This window comes from Bos javanicus, chromosome 21 (genome assembly GCF_032452875.1).
Source record: "Bos javanicus breed banteng chromosome 21, ARS-OSU_banteng_1.0, whole genome shotgun sequence".
Taxonomy (NCBI): Eukaryota; Metazoa; Chordata; class Mammalia; order Artiodactyla; family Bovidae; genus Bos; species Bos javanicus.
The window spans coordinates 44,937,593-44,955,426 of record NC_083888.1 but is presented as its reverse complement, the minus strand read 5'-3'; the positions used below and the strand labels follow the sequence as shown (position 1 = coordinate 44,955,426).

Here is a 17,834-nt window from a genome sequence, read left to right as displayed (position 1 = left end):
TTCAATTAAAAAAAAAAAGAACCCTATTGTTAGGAGTTCCTTTTTGGGGAGGTTTCATTTTTAAGGTTAAAGATCTCTATAAGAAAAAAAAATGTATATTCCTTTTTTGTCTTTAATGATTTTGAATGAAACAGAGAAAATTTTCAAATATACAAAAATAAAGAAACAGCACAATTAATTCATATATACCCATTACCCGGCCTTAAAAATCATCAAAATTCATGGCTAATCTTACTTAATCCATTCATCCAAAACCCCTCAGATTATTTTGAAATAAATCTCAGATTATCATTTTTTCTATAATTCAGTATGTATCTCTGAAACATAAGAACTTATTTTGTAAATATAAAAGGAATATTATTATTATACTTAAGAATTAACAACTCCTTAACATCATCAAATTTCTACTGTTTACATTTTTCCAATTATTATATGTGTGCAATTATATTTTATAGTTTGTCTGAACAGGAATTGAAATAAGGTTGTTACATTGTGACTGCCTAAACTCTCTCTCAAGTCTCTTACAATCTAGACCTTCTCTTTTCAACTCTATTTTTCTTGCAGTTTTTTGTTGTTGAGGAAACCAGGTCCCATACTGTTTCTGCTGATTGCATTTCTGTGGTATCATTTCATACCATATCTCCTACAAATGCTGTTTTTGTCTGTTTGTTGAGCCCTGGACTGTATTTACCATTGGCTAGTATATTGGCAACCCACTCCAGTACTCTTGCCTGGAAAATCCCATGGACGGAGGGGCCTGGTGGGCTGCAGTCCACGGGGTCGCTAGGAGTCGGACACGACTGAGCGACTTCACTTTATTTTTTCACTTTCATGCATTGGAAAAGGAAATGGCAACCCACTCCAGTGTTCTTGCCTGGAGAATCCCAGGGACTGGGGAGCCTGGTGGGCTGCCGTCTATGGGGTCACACAGAGTCGGACACGACTGAAGTGACTTAGCAGCAGCAGTAGCAGCAGTGTATTTTTCTGTAGTAAATTGCCTTTAGATTTTCTCTTTGCTTTTAAACAAGAGACATCCTTGTACTTACAGGTATTTCAACTAGAATCAAAAAAGAACTCAATTGAGACTGTGCCACAAAAGTGGATTAAACAGGAAAAAGAGTTATTCAGCAGAACAGAAGTACGATGAGACATAAGAGAGAATTTTGAGCTATGGCAAATAAATAGGAAAATAAAAAACACATATAGGGATTTGTAACTGATAACATAACTGAAGTCACAACTGATGACACTTCAGGGGTTTTCAATACGTCAGTTAACCTGGGGTTGGCCTAGGAAAACATTGCTCTGGCAGACTGTGTTTTTAGGATCTGGCTAATTCCGAATACCAAACTGCTGCTGCTGCTGCTGCTGCTAAGTCTCGTCAATCGTGTCCGACTCTGTTCGACCCCATAGACGGCAGCCCACCAGGCTCCCCCATCCCTGGGATTCTCCAGGCAAGAACACTGGAGTGGGTTGCCATTTCCTCCTCTAATGCATGAAAGTGAAAAGTGAAGTCGCTCAGTCGCTCAGTCGTGTCCAATTCTTAGCAACCCCATGGACTGCAGCCTACCAGGCTCCTCCGTCCATAGGATTTTCAAGGCAATAGTACTGGAGTGGAGTGCCATTGCCTTCTTCGAAATACCAAACTAAAGCTATGAAAAACAAAACATGGAGAACTAGTTGCACCGTTCTTGGGCTATGTCACATTCTTACTATATAGTTGGCTCTGCTGATGTTATAGAGAGGATGGATAACATACCTGAAAGGTTATTTTTGCTCCTGGATGCTTACTAACAATTGCCAGCTGATGTCCCTGCTGCCACTTAAAGAACAGGCGCTGGGTCTTGGCATCAGGCAGACAGGCCTTGTGGTCTCGCATCAGGTCTTTTGTGATAAACTTGCAGTGGTTTCCCGAGTGCAGTGTGGCATACAGAAGGAACGGATCATCCTCAGAGCTGAGCCGGACAGAAGAATGGACACAATCAAACACACGTCCAAAGAGGCAGAGAACAGCATTCTTCACCATGCTGTTTACTTCTTTCTCTACTTTCCTCAGAAGTATTCTTTGCTCTTAACTGATATGATCAATCAAGGATATTTATGAACTACCTGCAAGTCTTCAGCTGGTAGACAACATGATCGAGAAAACAGATGGACAGCTACAGGGAAAGGAATGCTAATGCTTAGGATTCTTAGCAGTTCAACTGGACTCTACCACTAGAACGGAGAATTCTAACAGTAATTCTCTCTTTATACTTAAAAGCTGGTTCTCTGTGTCCCCATGGAGTTTTCCTCATCTGCCTCATCCACTACAGAGCACATCTTTCCCCTACCCCTTTCTTCACCTGAATTCAAGAAACATTCATAATACTAACAGGGCAAGAGCACACTTTCTTACAAAAGTAAGGGGCTAACCTCAAAGCTGAAACTGGTATCTCCAAGTAGCTTCTGGGTAGCCATCCTGATCAGCACCCAAAGGTACCTCCAGTCTGAGAAGAGCCAGGAGCTCAAAGTCTCCAATGAGCCCCCAACATCAGTAGTGAGTACTTGAATACATGTGCTGTAAAAACAGCAGTAGTTATCTTGACTCAGGGATTCAGATGGCAACATGTGATTAAGCCGTATACCTTGATCCAAATGACCCAAAGTGGATCCTTTACAGGATGCTGCTACTGCTGCTAAGTCACTTCAGTCGTGTCCGACTCTGTGCGACCCTGGAGACGGCAGCCCACCAGGCTCCCCCATCCCTGGGATTCTCCAGGCAAGAACACTGGAGTGGGTTGCCATTTCCTTCTCCAATGCAAGAAAGTGAAAAGTGAAAGTGAAGTCGCTCAGTTGTGTCTGACTCTTCGAGACCCCATGGACTGCAGCCTGCCAGGCTCCCCGTCCATGGGATTTTCCAGGCAAGAGTACTGGAGTGGGGTGCCATTGCCTTCTCCGCCTTTACAGGATACCTTATACTAAAGTATTTCAATTTCAAGTGAAATGATAAAATAACTGGAATCTGTCTTTAAAATAATCTTCAGGAAAAAGAAAAAAATGTGGGGGTTATATGGAACAACATTAACAAATGAGAGTAGTTACGGGAGCTGAGTGACAGTCACGGGGGCATTCACTATACTATTCTCCCTAGTTTAGGTTTGAACACGCTTCTTTGGCACATTAGTGGCAAACAGAGTTAATGTTAAAAATTTAAACACTCAAATCCAAAGCCATAGAAGGTGGCTGAATCAATCTTTACCACTGGGTTTGGAATTTCAGCATATACAATAAATACAGGCTCCAAACCAAGCACAAGACCAATTTCCAACAGGCTTCTTGGTTATAACACTACCGTTACTCAGTTCTTCTACCTATGAAAAATAATGATGATGGTGACAGCAACAAATACAGATGCTTTCCATGTACTTGGTGCTGTGCCAAGAGTTTCACATGTACTATTTGCAAGTATTTTCTCACTGAATCCCCATAGGGTTACCTATGAAGAAAAGAAGACACAGAGAAGGGAAACACTTCCCAGACAGGAAGTGACAGGGCCATGATCTGAACCAGGGTAGACTGATTCTCAAGCCTGCGATCCTCAGGTTTAGCCAATGCTGCCTAACATGACTGAAGGAAGGGCATTACTATTATCTTAGAGTCTTGGAAAGATGGAAGTACCCACTCCATGAATAAATAAAAGAACTTAGCTACAGAAAAATGAGATTTGATTTGGGATCTGAAGGAGGGGTTAGTTTCCAGCCTTATGCATTGAGTGCCATTTGACATTTTTTTTTTTTTTTTTTTTGGCTGCAGTGTTTGGCCTGTGGGATCCTTAGTTCCTTGACCAGGGATTGAACCTGGGCCACAGCAGTGAGACTGCCATCCTAACCACTGTACTGCCAGAGAATTCCTCCATTTGACCTTTTAAAGAACAAATGGTTTGGACAATACTGACAAATCTTGAAGTTATCACATTCAACCCAAGGAAACCTAGACTCAGGACTGAGGTTCGCTCATGATCCATGCTAAGTTGTAAATAAACCTTTGTCAGCATAAACAGTATGAGAACCTAAATGCGTGCTAACAGTTAATACGTGCTAACAGTTAATACTTGGTGTTGTAGATCTGTGCTCATCCTGACTAGCTACTTTCTGCATACTCTATGGACACTGTGTATTTCCTTGCTGATCATGTTTTCCACGTTCCTTTGGTTTCCTGGGAAGCTGTAGCTCCTAACAACATTCCCTTTATATTTAGAATAAAATCCAGAGCCCACGAGGTCCTCTGTAATGCGGTCCCTGCCTTCTCTGCGACCTCAGAACTGACCATCCACGCTGGCCTGCCAGCTCCCCTCATTCCTGACTGACAGCCCTCTTTTCCCCCCTCCCCATCTGCAGTGGGTCTTAGTTGTGACACGCAGGATCTTTAGCTGTGGCATATGAACTCTTAGTTTTAGCATGTAGGATCTAGTTCCCTGACCAGGGATCAAACTCGGCCTCCCTGCACTTCGAGTGCAGAGTCTTGGCCACTAGACCACCGGGAAGGCCTTTTTTGGTGGTGGTCTTTTTTTCAAAAGGTGGGCCTTTTGAACACCTCCTGTTCCTTCTGCCTGGTAGTTTCTTCCCACTACCTCTCGTCCATTCTCAAACAACTCACTTGTTCCCTTCAGCTCTGCACCCTCCCCAAGGCCTTTCCTGATGATCTCTCCACCCACCGTGATATCAGACCTAGTCCCCTTCCAGCTCCCCACTCTGCCTCACTGTCTTCACAGCTTTGGTCACTGCCTGTTTATCTGTTTACCTGTCTACCGTTACGTTCCAAGATGACAGGGACTTGGTTTTGTTCACTAGTGTTTCTCCGAGAACACAGATGGTGCTCGTATTTGCTAAATATTTGTTAAATGATCTGTTCAGGAATTTATGGCATGCATTCTGTGTACTAATCTCATTTGGGCTTTAACTTATTTCTTCTTTAAACTGATTTTTCATCTATTTAAGTTTATCCTGCTATAAAAACTATATTTTTATAAGCTGCCTCAAATCTTTTTTCCTTTTTTTTTTTTTGGAATGAGGCTGAGTATACATATATACTCACACACACATGCACTTTAAAAATAGAAAACAGGTAACAAGCAGATGACTGGAGCCTAGTGTAATTCACTTAATAACTTCAATACCTACATGTTGTCAGCAAAAAAAAAGCTGGCTTGCTTTTGCATCTTTTCCATCTCAACTCTTCTCCACCGGGAATTTTGCGTTAACATGTGCTTCCGGCCCAGGACCAGCACTTGAAGATTCTGCTTGGCGAGGTGAGAGACCACATTCAAGAGCTGAAAAACACAAAGCCAGTCCCCAAGAAAGTCAGGGAAGAATCTCAAGTAAGGAGAGTGATTCTCCCAGATGGTAAGCTCAATGGGTCAAACAGTCTTTTCTGGTAAGAGGTGAGAAAACATTCCTAAAGTCTTTTCTGGTAAGAGGTAATTGCCCATCTTTGTAAATAAGCCCGAGGAAAATGCTTCCTTGTTACAAATGATTATCTAACACCTGCCAGGCTACATGGGATACCTGGGGAGGTTTCTAAGCATAGACAAGATGAGCTATTTTTAAACTGTGTTCCGTAGGGCCCACTGGGAGAGAGGTAAGAAGGATGGGGTTTGGTTCCTATACACTCCCAACCCTGTTTCAACCCAAACAGCTCAGTTTTTGTCTACTTATACATTGGTATTCTGCACAGATTTTTATTTCAATAAAGGATGGCTCAGATGGTAAACAATCTGCCTACAATGCAGGAGACCTGGGTTCAATCCCTGGGTCAGGAAGATCCCCTGGAGAAGGGAATGGCAACAGAGGAGCCTAGCAGGCTACAGTCCATGGGGTTGCAAAGAGTCAGACACGACTGAGAGACTAATGCTTCTTTTATTAAAAGTTTGTAAATGGCTGGAATAGATACTTCTTTTTTTTTTTTTTTTACTTAAAGTTTTTTAACTTTTAACTTTGTATTGGGATATAGCTGATTAACAATGTTGTGATAGTTTCAGGAGAACAATGAAGGGATTCAGCCATATGTATATATGAAGATACTGAATTTTCAGTCAACTTTTCCACATCATGATTCTGCTAAGACTGCTACTTTTCACTGAAATCCCTCTTTCCTTCAAAAGGTCTGTCAGTTGTCATCCTCCAGCTTATTTTCCACTCAGTGAATGTACCCCATATTCTTTCCACTTCCCACATGTCTTGTGTGCACATGGATTCCTCTTGAAAGTTTAAAGAGGGATTTTTAAAATCCTGCAGTTTGGTGAGCTTGCTTACATTCAATCTTTCATAAGTAAAAGTCTATGGACTACTTTCATGTACAACCTATTAAACTAAGCTATAAATGAATATTACTAAGTATAATATGTAAAAGCTAATAACATATTTTAACTTAAGTTATACAACAGTGTATCAGAAGTATAAAAGTTCTATAATTTATAAAAACTCCAGGGCCTATGAAAATCACAAGTTGAAAGTCATTGAAGAAATCCTTAATTTTCTTGGGTCTTGGTTAGAAAGGCATTTATTTTAGCCTAGCTTTCCTTAACTCATAAATTTCTTCCCATGTAGACTTTCAGGATATTAGTTAAAATTCTTTACTCAATAATTTTTCATTCATCTGGTCAGTTGTCAAATACTGCTTGAGTACCTGTTAGTCTAACACACATGGATTCTCTCTGTTAGTCTAATAATGAATTAGCGAGAGCTAAACTTTTAAGTACTATTTAATGCTTTGGATTTATATGTATTTTTAGCCCATTCTACCCATTCTACTCCATTACTAATCTTATTATTTTAGGAAACAGTAGTTAGTTATAGGATCTCTAATTCTTAGTTCTAGAATGAATGGACAAATGGACACAAATTGGCCACTGAATGACAGCAGAGAAGTGTACCAATACCACTGTGAGGACTCTGACCCAAAGCTTTACAACCAGAAAAAGTTATGAGTAATGGCTTCTGTTCACTCAATAGTTATTTCCCAGAACTCTCCATGTATAAGGCACATGGTAGGTATCATAGCTTACCAAGTTTCGAAAGATAGGGCCCCTGACTTCAGTGAGGGAGTGCCTAATAATTTTCTTATCCAACTCTCAAGCCTGGAAAGATGTATATGCTGGTTCCACATATACTGGATGGTTAATAGACATTTTCTGATTAGCTGAAGAAAGTGCATACCTCTATTTTTAAATAGAAAATGCCTACCTCTATTACTGAAAACTTGAAAAAGATAGGCAAGAAGAAAAGTGAAAGAGGAAATCACTCATAACCTCACTACCCAAAGATCTAACTCTATTTGCCAGTCTATTTATCCTAAGCATTTTTATATAATCTTATAAGGTACTACTTTAAAAGCTGGGTTGGTAATCAAACATCTTCACTATGGAAGTTTAGTTCAGGGATTCAAACACCTCAAAACATTGAGAGTGAATCTCTTTCTAAATGCACTTATAAACTTCCTTTCTTAAAGCTATGCTGAGATTACAGATTATTTTCAATGAGCCCAGATACAAAATGGCAACTGAATTCATTAAAAGGAATGACAACTGCTTTCTAAAAATTCCTGTATGAATTCCCATAAAGTTACTCTCAGTACCAAAAAAACCCCAAAGAAAACCAATTTTTGATACTGATTCCATACATATGAGAAGACATGGCTTAAAGAAAAACAACTGGGTCTTCACATCTGTGTGTGTGTGTGTTTAATCACTCATATCTATACCTCGGTTTAAATAAATAGCCTTGAGTTTACTAATATTAAGTTAAAGACAGGGGCCCAAAGAAGAGCAGAAAGGGCTTAGGTTAGCTTGAACAACTCTGGGGCACCATCGTGTGGCTGAAAGGTCTCTGCTAGTGGCAGCTCTCTGGTAATGATGCAAACAAGGGAGAATAAAGACACAGGAAAGAGAGATGAGTGTACAGGATGGAATAGAGGCATTTGCCTGAAACTCTGTAACAATCTAGCTATGAGCCTACTTCCTGTGAGGTAAATTCCAAGACTGGATCCAATGGGCTGGCCCAGAGTCATAGACAGAATAGTAAAGAAAAAGAAAACTGACCTTAATTCTATGTTAGATCAAAAATAAAACTGGGAGAAATTTCCACTTCTGGGAAGATGGGGTGGATGTACTTTTCCCTATTTCTTCCACTATGTACAACCAAAACCCTCAGATGTTGTATATGTAAAACAAATGCAAGACTTTGTAGAGATAAAAAGGCAGACTGGCTAGGGACCTTGGGATTTCCTTTTCGCCTCGTATATCCTATACTTGGAGATCAAGAAGCCAGCAACCTGGAAATGCCATGGATGCAGACAAAAAAAGACCAACAAAGGCCAGTTCTCTCTAGCCAAAGGACTAGAAAAGATGAAGTCTAGCAAAACAGAAAACCTGTTAAAGTGATAACACCAACAGACTGATGTTACATGTGTGTGCGTGTGTGTGTGTGTGTGTGTGTACATATGTGATGCTTTCAGCAACCATTAAAAATGCTATACAAAGATACATATTCAAAAACACTATGATTTTTTTTTAAAAAAAGCCAACTTATAGACACATAAAAATGGAATTCTAAGAAAAATTCAAGGAACCCACAGGAAGGCAGGAAAAATAAAACAGAAATAGGAAATAACGGTGATAGAAAACAAAAAATAAAATGGCAGACATAACGCCTAACATATTAATAACAACATAAAATATAAAGGATTTTAATACATCAATGAAAAGACAGGGCACACCTATCAGAATTTTATTCATTTTTAAGGCTGAATAATATTCCATTGTATCTATATACAACATTTTATCTATTCATGTCCATGGACATTTGGGTTGTTTCTAAAACTTTCCTTCCTGAACTTATCCTATAATGAGGAATATCGATCATAGCTATCTTGCTTGGGAAACTAGCATAGGACTTCTATAATGTCTGTAGACGTCAGATCCTAAAGGCTTTAGAGTTCTGAAGATCTACAGTCCATAAAACCCAGGAAGTGCCAGAGACTGCAGAGGGGAGGTAAAAAGTTAAAAGACTAGGGAAAGGAAGTTACACTTGCTATTTAGGTTTACTCAGAATAGCTCTTGCTCTCATGACCCTCTCCCACCTCTCAGGCAGCTTTTCTACTTCCTGAGCATCCCTACCCACTTATTTCCAACACATGTAGCTCAGCCAATTGTATTTTTACCCTAAGCTCAGGAACTACTTTTCAGGTTTACACCAAAAGTAAGTCATGTATGAGTAATGTCACTTATGAATTAAAAAAAAAAAAAACTTTATCTATTCCTACTGGAGACAAACCAAATTAGAACAGAAGCCAAGCCAGAAATTGTACCAAATATTAAGCTGCAATCTGTGTTTACTCTTCTGGTTTTTGGAGAATTATCCTTTAGACATCATAAAGAGCAATGTGGGAGGGAGCACGGTGAGAATGGATCTCAGCTTAACCTTGAGGTGCCAAGTACCTGGAGTTCTGGAAGCAATTTGGAATTTGAGATATTCTCCAGAATCAGCTGTACTATGTATTTTGCTCTGCTGTGTGGTTCAGACTCCAGACCCCTTGGGCAGGTCCAGAACTGTCCTTACCATCCCTGGATTCTCCAGGTTGAGAACTTCCCAGAGTGGATCTCAGCTTCTCTTGTCAGAACTGCCCTGAGCTCAAGGAAACTCTTCCACAGCTCTCTCATTTAAACCTAATCCCTGTTCAGAGTCTCAAGGGGAGAACTGCCTCTTCTACGGTATCGACCATTCTGTACACATGGATATTTGTCACATACTCCTTGATCCTTCCTATGAAGGCCTAGTTTGGTCTTGGATGAACCTTGAAGATAAGTCAACACAAAAGGACAAATATTATATGATTTCATTTATATGAGTTACCTAGAGGAGTCAAATTCAGAGACAGAAAACAGAAGGGTGTTTGCCAGGGGCCAGAAGAGAAGTGAATAAGGAGATACTGTTTAACGGTACAAAGTTTCAGTTCAGATGATGTTCTGGTGATGGGGATGGTTGCCCAACAATGTAAACTGCTTAATGCCACTGAATGGTACACTTGAAAATGGTAAAATGATATATTGTATGTTATGTACATTTTACTACAATAAAAGTTTTATTACCAAAAATTTTAAATATAAACAAAAGTAGGCAGAATAGCATAATGTGCCCATCACCCAGCTTCAATAATTATCAGCTCATGGCCAATCCAATTTCATCTATATTTCTACCAACTTCTGCTTTGGATTATTCTGAAATAAATCCTAGGCATCACATCATCTGTGAATATGTCAATATATTTCTAAGTATAAGGACTCTTAAAAAAATAAGCATGACACCATTATCACATCTAAAAATATTAACAATTCCTTAATATCAAATATACAATCAGCATTTATATTTGTCTAGGTTATGTTGCTTTTTAGTTTTAAAAAAATCAAGATTTAAAAGAACTCAATACACTGTGATAGCCTGACTACCATTAAAGAAATGTGGCTGCTATTCTGATGGAAGTTCCCACATTTAGACTTTGCCAACAGCATCCTTGTGGTATCATGTAACATATTCTCTAGTCTTCCTTGTTTCCTATAAATTGGCAGCTGGATCTAGAGACTTGATCAGATTCAAGTATGTATGAGTGTGCATGTGTATATTTTAAATTGTGGCCCTGATAAAGTGAAAAGGGTAGTTTATTCATTAAAAATGAATGACAACCTTCTCTGTCAGTCATTAGGCAGAGGGTACTGGGGATGTGAATACCAATATGAAGACACATTATTCCCAGCTCCGGGAGTTTGCCGTCAAATGACTGTAATGTGATGTAAAAAGTGCTAAGACAGAGGTTAAAGGACGGGCACCTAAATGAGACTGGAGGTGGGGATGGTGGTCAGGGAAGTCACCACTAAGGAAGCGATGACTGAGCTGAGTTTTCAGATGAATTATTCAGGCAAAGAACGGGAGTTTCCAAGGACAAGAAGCAGCATGTAGTTTTTTTTTTTTTTTAAAGCAGCAGCATATTGGTTGAAGGTGAGGGCTCTTTATTAATGCACTGAATTCAGGGAACTGCAAGCTGTCAAATGGGGGAGGATGACACAGGGAGTCCCAAAAGAAGGCTGGAAATGACTACAGGAGTCAGATCATGAAGGTCCTTGTAAGTGATAAGGAATCTTTTACCAGCTGAAAGCAGTGGAGAACAACAAAGCATTTAAATAGGCGCATGACATGACTACCAGTTTAAAGAGATCAACCCTGTGGATTGCAAGGAGGCTGGAATAGGGAAATCAAGTAAGGGAGCTTCTGCAGTATTTCAGGTAACAGATGATGAGAACTGAGATGCTGGTGGTAAGGATGGAGAGAAGAGAGCCTTCTGGAGTAAAGCAGAACTGAGCAGACTTAGTCACTGACTGAATGTGGGAAACAAGGAGAGAAATAAACCAGAGAAGAACTGGACAACTGGATAGATGATGGTAGCAAGCCAGGGTCTGTGAGAGGAGGAGCTCATGATATGTACCAGGGGGTAAACAAGCCAGTGGGCAGCCAGTCAGGAGACCCTATCCAGGAGAGGGCTTTGGGATGAAATAAAGATTTGAAGTCATCAGGAAACACACATTGGCAGGAGCCATCAGCAAGTAGAAGAGGTCTCCAGTTCAGTTCACTCACTCAGTCGTGTCTGACTCTTTGCGACCCCATGAACCTCAGCACGCCAGGCCTCCCTGTCCATCACCAACTCCCAGAGCCTACCCAAACTCATGTCCATTGAGTCAGTGATGCCATCCAACCATCTCATCCTCTGTTGTCCCCTTCTCCTCCTGCCCTCAATCTTTCCCAGCATCAGGGTCTTTTCAAACATCAGGTGGCCAAAGTATTGGAGTTTCAGCTTCAACATGAGTCCTTCCAATGAACACCCAGGACTGACCTCCTTTAGGATGGACTGGTTGGATCTCCTTGCAGTCCAAGGGACTCTCAAGAGTCTTCTCCAACACCACAGTTCAAAAGCATCAATTCTTGAGCAGTCAGCTTTCTTTATAGTCCAACTCTCACATCCATATATGACTACTGAAAAAACCATAGCCTTGACTAGATGGACCTTTGTCAACAAAGTAACGTCTCTGCTTTTTAATATGCTGTCTATGTTGGTCATAACTTTGCTTCCAAGAGGTAAGCGTCTTTTAATTTCATGGCTGCAATCACCATCTGCAGTGATTTTGGAGCCCCCCAAAATAAATTGTGCCACTGTTTCCCCATCTATTTGCCATGAAGTGATGGGACCAGATACCATGATCTTAGTTTTCTGAATGTTGAGCTTTAAGCCAACTTTTTCACTCTCCTCTTTCACTTTCATCAAGCGGTTCTTTAATTCTTCTTCATTTTCTGCCATAAGGGTCGTGTCATCTGCATATCTGAGATTATTGATATTTCTCCCGGCAATCCTGATTCCAGCTTGTGCTTCTTCCAGCCCAGCGTTTCTCATGATGTACTCTGCATATAAGTTAAATAAGCCGGGTGACAATATACAGCCTTGACGTACTCCTTTAACAAACCCAAAAGGAGCAGAGGATGAAAACTGAGGAATCCTATTCTTTAAAAGATACAGAGCTATAAGAAAAGCCATTAATGGAAGCTGAGGAATGGCCTGAGTGATAGAAAGAAAACCAGGAGAGAGTGATGTCTCAGAAAGACTATAAGGACCACTTCAAGAAGGAAGGGAAGACTAAGTAACAGCACTACAGAAACACCAAAATGTGGCCTGCACCCCGGAGGAGACATCCTGATGATGCCATGGTGGCAGGAGGGAGATGTCACTTGCCTTCCTTAACTCTCTTCAGCTAGTTACAGCCCAGCACTTGTGGACACTGTACCCAGCGTCATTCCCTGACAGGTTCTAATGCTGTTATTAGATGTGTGAAATGAATGTCAGTTGCTCTTCAAGAACCAAGGGAAGTTTGAAGATAGTTTTCTTTAACAGATCTGATGTAGAAGGGGAGGCTTGATAAAGTAGAAAAAATTATTCTCCCTGGAATTGTCAGATACTGTTATAGGTGCAAACTGCAACCAGGTAAGGGTGTTTGAGAAGCAAGGCCTCATGTATTTGATAAGTCTAAGCTTTTGGAGGCTTCACTTTTCTCAGATAAAACCATGCAAGTGTTCACACCAAGGAGGCTGTGAAGTGATTTCATCTTTGATGTGCCCTTCTTTACACACACACACACACACCTCCCTGCAGTTCCGCACCTGAGCTGAGAAAGGAGATCAAATTAATTTTAAACAGAATGCTGACATTAAAGAAACTATTTTTATTTATAGGTGGAAAAACTTAAAATTCCATTAAAGAAAAGAAGAGAAATTCTTAAAACAACCACAAACAGCCTGCATGCTGTTCCAACATGAAAAGATATCGACTTCTCATAAGAGTTACACACTGGTTGTCTCGAACACTAAAGCCAGGAAACACGTCCACTTTTTATGCCATTGTTTTACTAAAGACAACCCCATGGTAATGTGGTACTTGATCTAGGATGGAAGGTGGGGGGCTTCCTATTTGAGTCTGGGTGGATTTCAGGATATGATGAGATTAAGTCAGAGACAGACAAGAGAAAGCAAGAAGGGAAACGAAAGACCCTGGATCCTTTAAAACCACGTCAGGTCACAATGACTGATGAACTCTATGGAAAGCAGTGTTCTCAGATTCAAAAGACCACAAACACAGGGTTTATAACTGATGCACTGTGCTTTCCACCAAGTTTACAGCAGAAGAAACACAGGAAGTTATAACTTACACTACAACCCTGGAGTTTTCTACTCGTTTCTATGTTCCTACAGTCTGCAGGTAAGCTAATATTCAGTTTCAATCCCTTCTTTGTCTTTGCTTCTACCATTTTTCTCCTGAACTACGTTTTCAGAAGAGAACCCCTGTTTTAGAAATAGTCCTTGAGTGACTGCTATAGTCAGCATTTTTCCGTGCAGCTCTGGAAATGCCAACTAGGAAGAGAGTGCAGGCAACCCACCGCCGTTGTGGCTCAAGGCTTCTCATCATGTTTTCATCTGCCAGCTACCCACTGGTACTGTTTCAGCCTCAGTTCTATGTTTGAGAATTATTGCTGCTTGCTAGACAGAATGGAAGGGAGTAATATCACTTTCTATTTAAAGAATGTTAATGATACTTCCTTTTAAATAAAAAAAATAATTTTATGTATTTCGTTATTTGGCTGTGCTGGGCCTTTATTGTTGCAGGGCTTTTCTCTAGCTGCAGCAAGTCGGGGCTACCCTCCAGTTGTGGTATGCGGGCTTCTCATTGTGGTGCCTTCTCGTGTTGTGAAGCATAGGCTCTAGGTACATGGGTTTCAGCAGGTGCAGCTCTGAGGTGCTAGAGCACAGGCTCTGTAGTTGTGGTGCATGGGCTTAGTTGCTCCAAGGCATGTGGGATCTTCTGGGATCAGGGATCGAACCTGTGTCTCCTGCACTGGCAGGAAGATTGTTTACCACTGAGCCACCAGAGGAGCCTAGAGATACTTCTTTGCTGGACTTGTTTAAGTGTTGTATACCATGTAAGATCCAGATTAACATCTGTTGAGGATGAGAGTATTGGAAGAAGGTAAGAAAAGGAAGTGTTTTAGAGAAGCAACAGAAGCTGGGGCAAGGAGGGAGACGGAAGCTTTCACTGGGTGGTATTCAAGGAGTGGAACCTCGTAAGCCTGATGGCGTAATTTCAGAGAGTAGAGACTGACACTGAGATGGAGTCCTGCTCTCACCTCTGGGACCATGTGCTTTAAGTACAGCTTTAAAACTCTGATTATTGACCAAATATATAAAGCTCTTTGAATCTGTTGGGAGAAATTACATACACAAAATACTACTACTTTATTATGTCATAAATGATCCCATTGGTTTACATGAGACTCACCATGTCTTGTATCCTGCTTTCGTCAGTCATTGGTATTTTAGGGAGATTTCAATGATCTCATGTTGTCTTTAGTCAATGAAACAATTCTACCAAGGAAGAGAAATGCCCTTCCTGCCTTGGGAACATCCTGCCAAGTGTGGGATGTGTTTCCTGCCTGCCATGTCTTCTCTGATGCCATTAGCACCCACACAGTTATCCAGCCTTTTAGAAAATGATTAAATTATTGGTCTGGATGGATTTCCCCACTCAGCCGAGAGTCAGAGCTGTCTAGAAGACAGAAGATTTGGCTCCTGACTCATAGTGTGACTTGTCTGCAAACATTTACACACATTCTTTGGTCTTTCTAGTTTTTCTGTAAAATATCTCTTTCCTTTGCCATTGTAAGGCAGGAAAGCATAGTATTTTGAAGACTGAAAACTAGTTTCAAGACAATTAAATTAACTTATTCTGATACATATTAATTTCCACTTTTTTTTTTTACTGCTCTGCACGGCTTGTGGGATCTTAGTTCCTCAATCAGGGATTGAACCCAGGCCCCTGGCATTGGAAGCTCAGAGTCCTAACCACTGAACCACCACAGAATTAATTTCCACTTTTAAAAGTTTATTAAAAACTTCTCCCAGGGTTCTAGATCCAGTCCATGTACAGGGAATAATTTGCTCATTCTGGGAAAGTATATAACCACTTTCAGGCTCATAAGCCACCATTTAATGACTAAAAGAGAAAGAATATGGTGAGCAGGGCTCTGGAGGATTGAAAACTTATGTTTTCTCTTCATGGCTGCACAGCTTCACACAGCTTTTGTCTTGGCAGAGAGTAACACACAACTGTACACTATGGCTGTGCTTAGTCGCTCAGTCATGTCCGACTTTTTGTGACCCTGTGGACTGTACACTGCCTGGCTCCTCTGTCCACGGGGATTCTCCAGGCAAGGATACTGGAGTGTGTTATCATGCCCTCCTCCAGGGGATCTTCCTAACGCAGGGACTGAACCCAGGTCTCCCACATTGCAGGCGAATTCTTTACCATCTGAGCCACCAGGGCTACTGGTTTTGTTTTCTGGAAAAACCGTGTCAATTCAAAATATATAAAAGACCTACGTATATAAAAAGACAACTTGGACATGCCCAGTTAATGCTCCAAGCCATCTATCTATCTGTGCAGTAGAAGAGCTTACATAGTGTGACTCTAACAGACATAAAAAAAGACTTTTCCAATTTATATCTACTATTTAATAGCATAGTAATTAAGTAATAAAATAGTAATAACAACAGTAATGAAGAGCACAAGCTTTAGCAGCAGGCTGCCAGGCTTCAAATTCTAGTTCTCCTAGGACAGAGCTGTGTGACCTCTGATACATTTCCTCTTTGAGCCTCTACTTCATTGTTGGTAAAATGGTGATGTGATTCCATGGTGACTCAGAAGGTAAAGAATCTGCCTGCAATGCGAAAGACCTGGGTTCAATCGCTGGGTCGGGAAGATCCCCTGGAGAAGGGAATGGCTACCCACTCCAGTATTCTTGCCTCAAGAATTCCATTGACAGAGGAGCCTGGTGGGCTGCAGTCCTTGGTGTCGCACAGAATTGGACACAACTGAAGCGACTTAGCACATGCACACAAAATGGACATACAAATTGGGTTATTGTGAGGATTAATTCAGATGCATGTAGATACAAAGCACATGGAAAAGTATTCAATAAATATTAGCTATTACTAGACGGTACAGCCTGGATTAGTAAATTTAGACCTCAGAAGCCTGGCTGTTCTAATGCCCCCTGCTCCCCATCAAAATAAATAAATAAAAGGAAAATGGAAGGAAAGAGAATAAAATTTAAGAAGAGAAAGAAAAGAAAGATTCTTTCGGTATTATCACAGACTTGGATGATTTTTGTGTTACTCTCTCAACATGTTAACAGTAGAACATAAACTTTCAGGATCAGATGGCAAAAAGAACACGTGCCTCTAATCTTAATCCCACTTGAAACTCCTATTAAAATTATCATACAGAGTCTTTCTAAAATGACAAACCCACAGAAACCTGAAGAATAAGAGGGGGGGGCAATAGCAATAAAATCTGGAAGCTGGCGACACAGGTGGCAACTACCTTGCAGATCCAACAGTCAAATCTGAAGAGGGGTCAGTTAAGATCCAGTCCAGCCTCTCAAGACCCCAGGATTGGAAACAAAGGGGTGAGGCCAAATGGGGGTGTGAGGTTCACTAAGGAGAAGCAGGTAAACACTGCTGAAGAAGCATTAGATTCCTAGACTGGTGTGCCTTCTGCCTCCATCCAGCTTCCTTGATGGCTCAGCGGTAAAGAATACGCTTGCAATGCAGGGGATGCGGGTTCAATTTCAGGAAAATCCCCTGGAGAAGGAAATGGCAAGTGACTCCAGTGTTCTTGTCTGGGAAATCCCATAGACAGAGGAGCCTGGTGGGCTATAGCCATGGGGTCAGAAAGAGTACGACACAACTGAGTGACTGAGCATGCAGGCACGCCCCTATCCATGTTGCCTCTGATAGGTGGGAAGGGAAGTCTGAAGATTCATTACTTGGATGCGGTAAATGAGAGGAAATCTAGACTAAAGCACCAAGCACATGTGACAGTGTGGTCACCACACTGAAAGTAGAGACTGCATGAATGCACGCATATTGAATACAGAATGCAGAGAGACTCAGATTATTTCCCCCTGTACTTGGCTCTCAGAACACTGGCAGGAAGGCCTTTACCTTGCAGTCAAGAGACTGAAAACTCTCCTATGGGGAATCTGACCAGTGAAAGAGGAAAAAAACCCTAAAGAGTCTGATTACTGGGAATTCCCCAACAAATGATCCACCAGTTCACCTGGCTGGTAAAGTCAACCGCAAGAAGCCCCATCTACATACATACTCAAGAGCTTCCAACGAGCTCTTGAGATCATGTTTAATCGTAAG

The 17,834-nt window shown here is 41.0% G+C and overlaps 1 protein-coding gene across 4 annotated transcripts in view; it reads right to left on the bottom strand.

The window, feature by feature from the left end:
• Nucleotides 1-17,834, bottom strand: part of PRORP (protein only RNase P catalytic subunit) — a 138,518-nt gene that overhangs the window by 7,385 nt on the left and 113,299 nt on the right. For all 4 annotated transcript variants that reach the window (XM_061394122.1, XM_061394124.1, XM_061394125.1 and 1 more), the window contains 2 exons: nt 5,163-5,311; nt 1,760-1,955 (listed from right to left, as the gene is read on the bottom strand). In XM_061394122.1, coding sequence (XP_061250106.1) covers nt 1,760-1,955; nt 5,163-5,311 — 345 coding nt within the window. The remainder of the gene's footprint in view (nt 1-1,759; nt 1,956-5,162; nt 5,312-17,834) is intronic.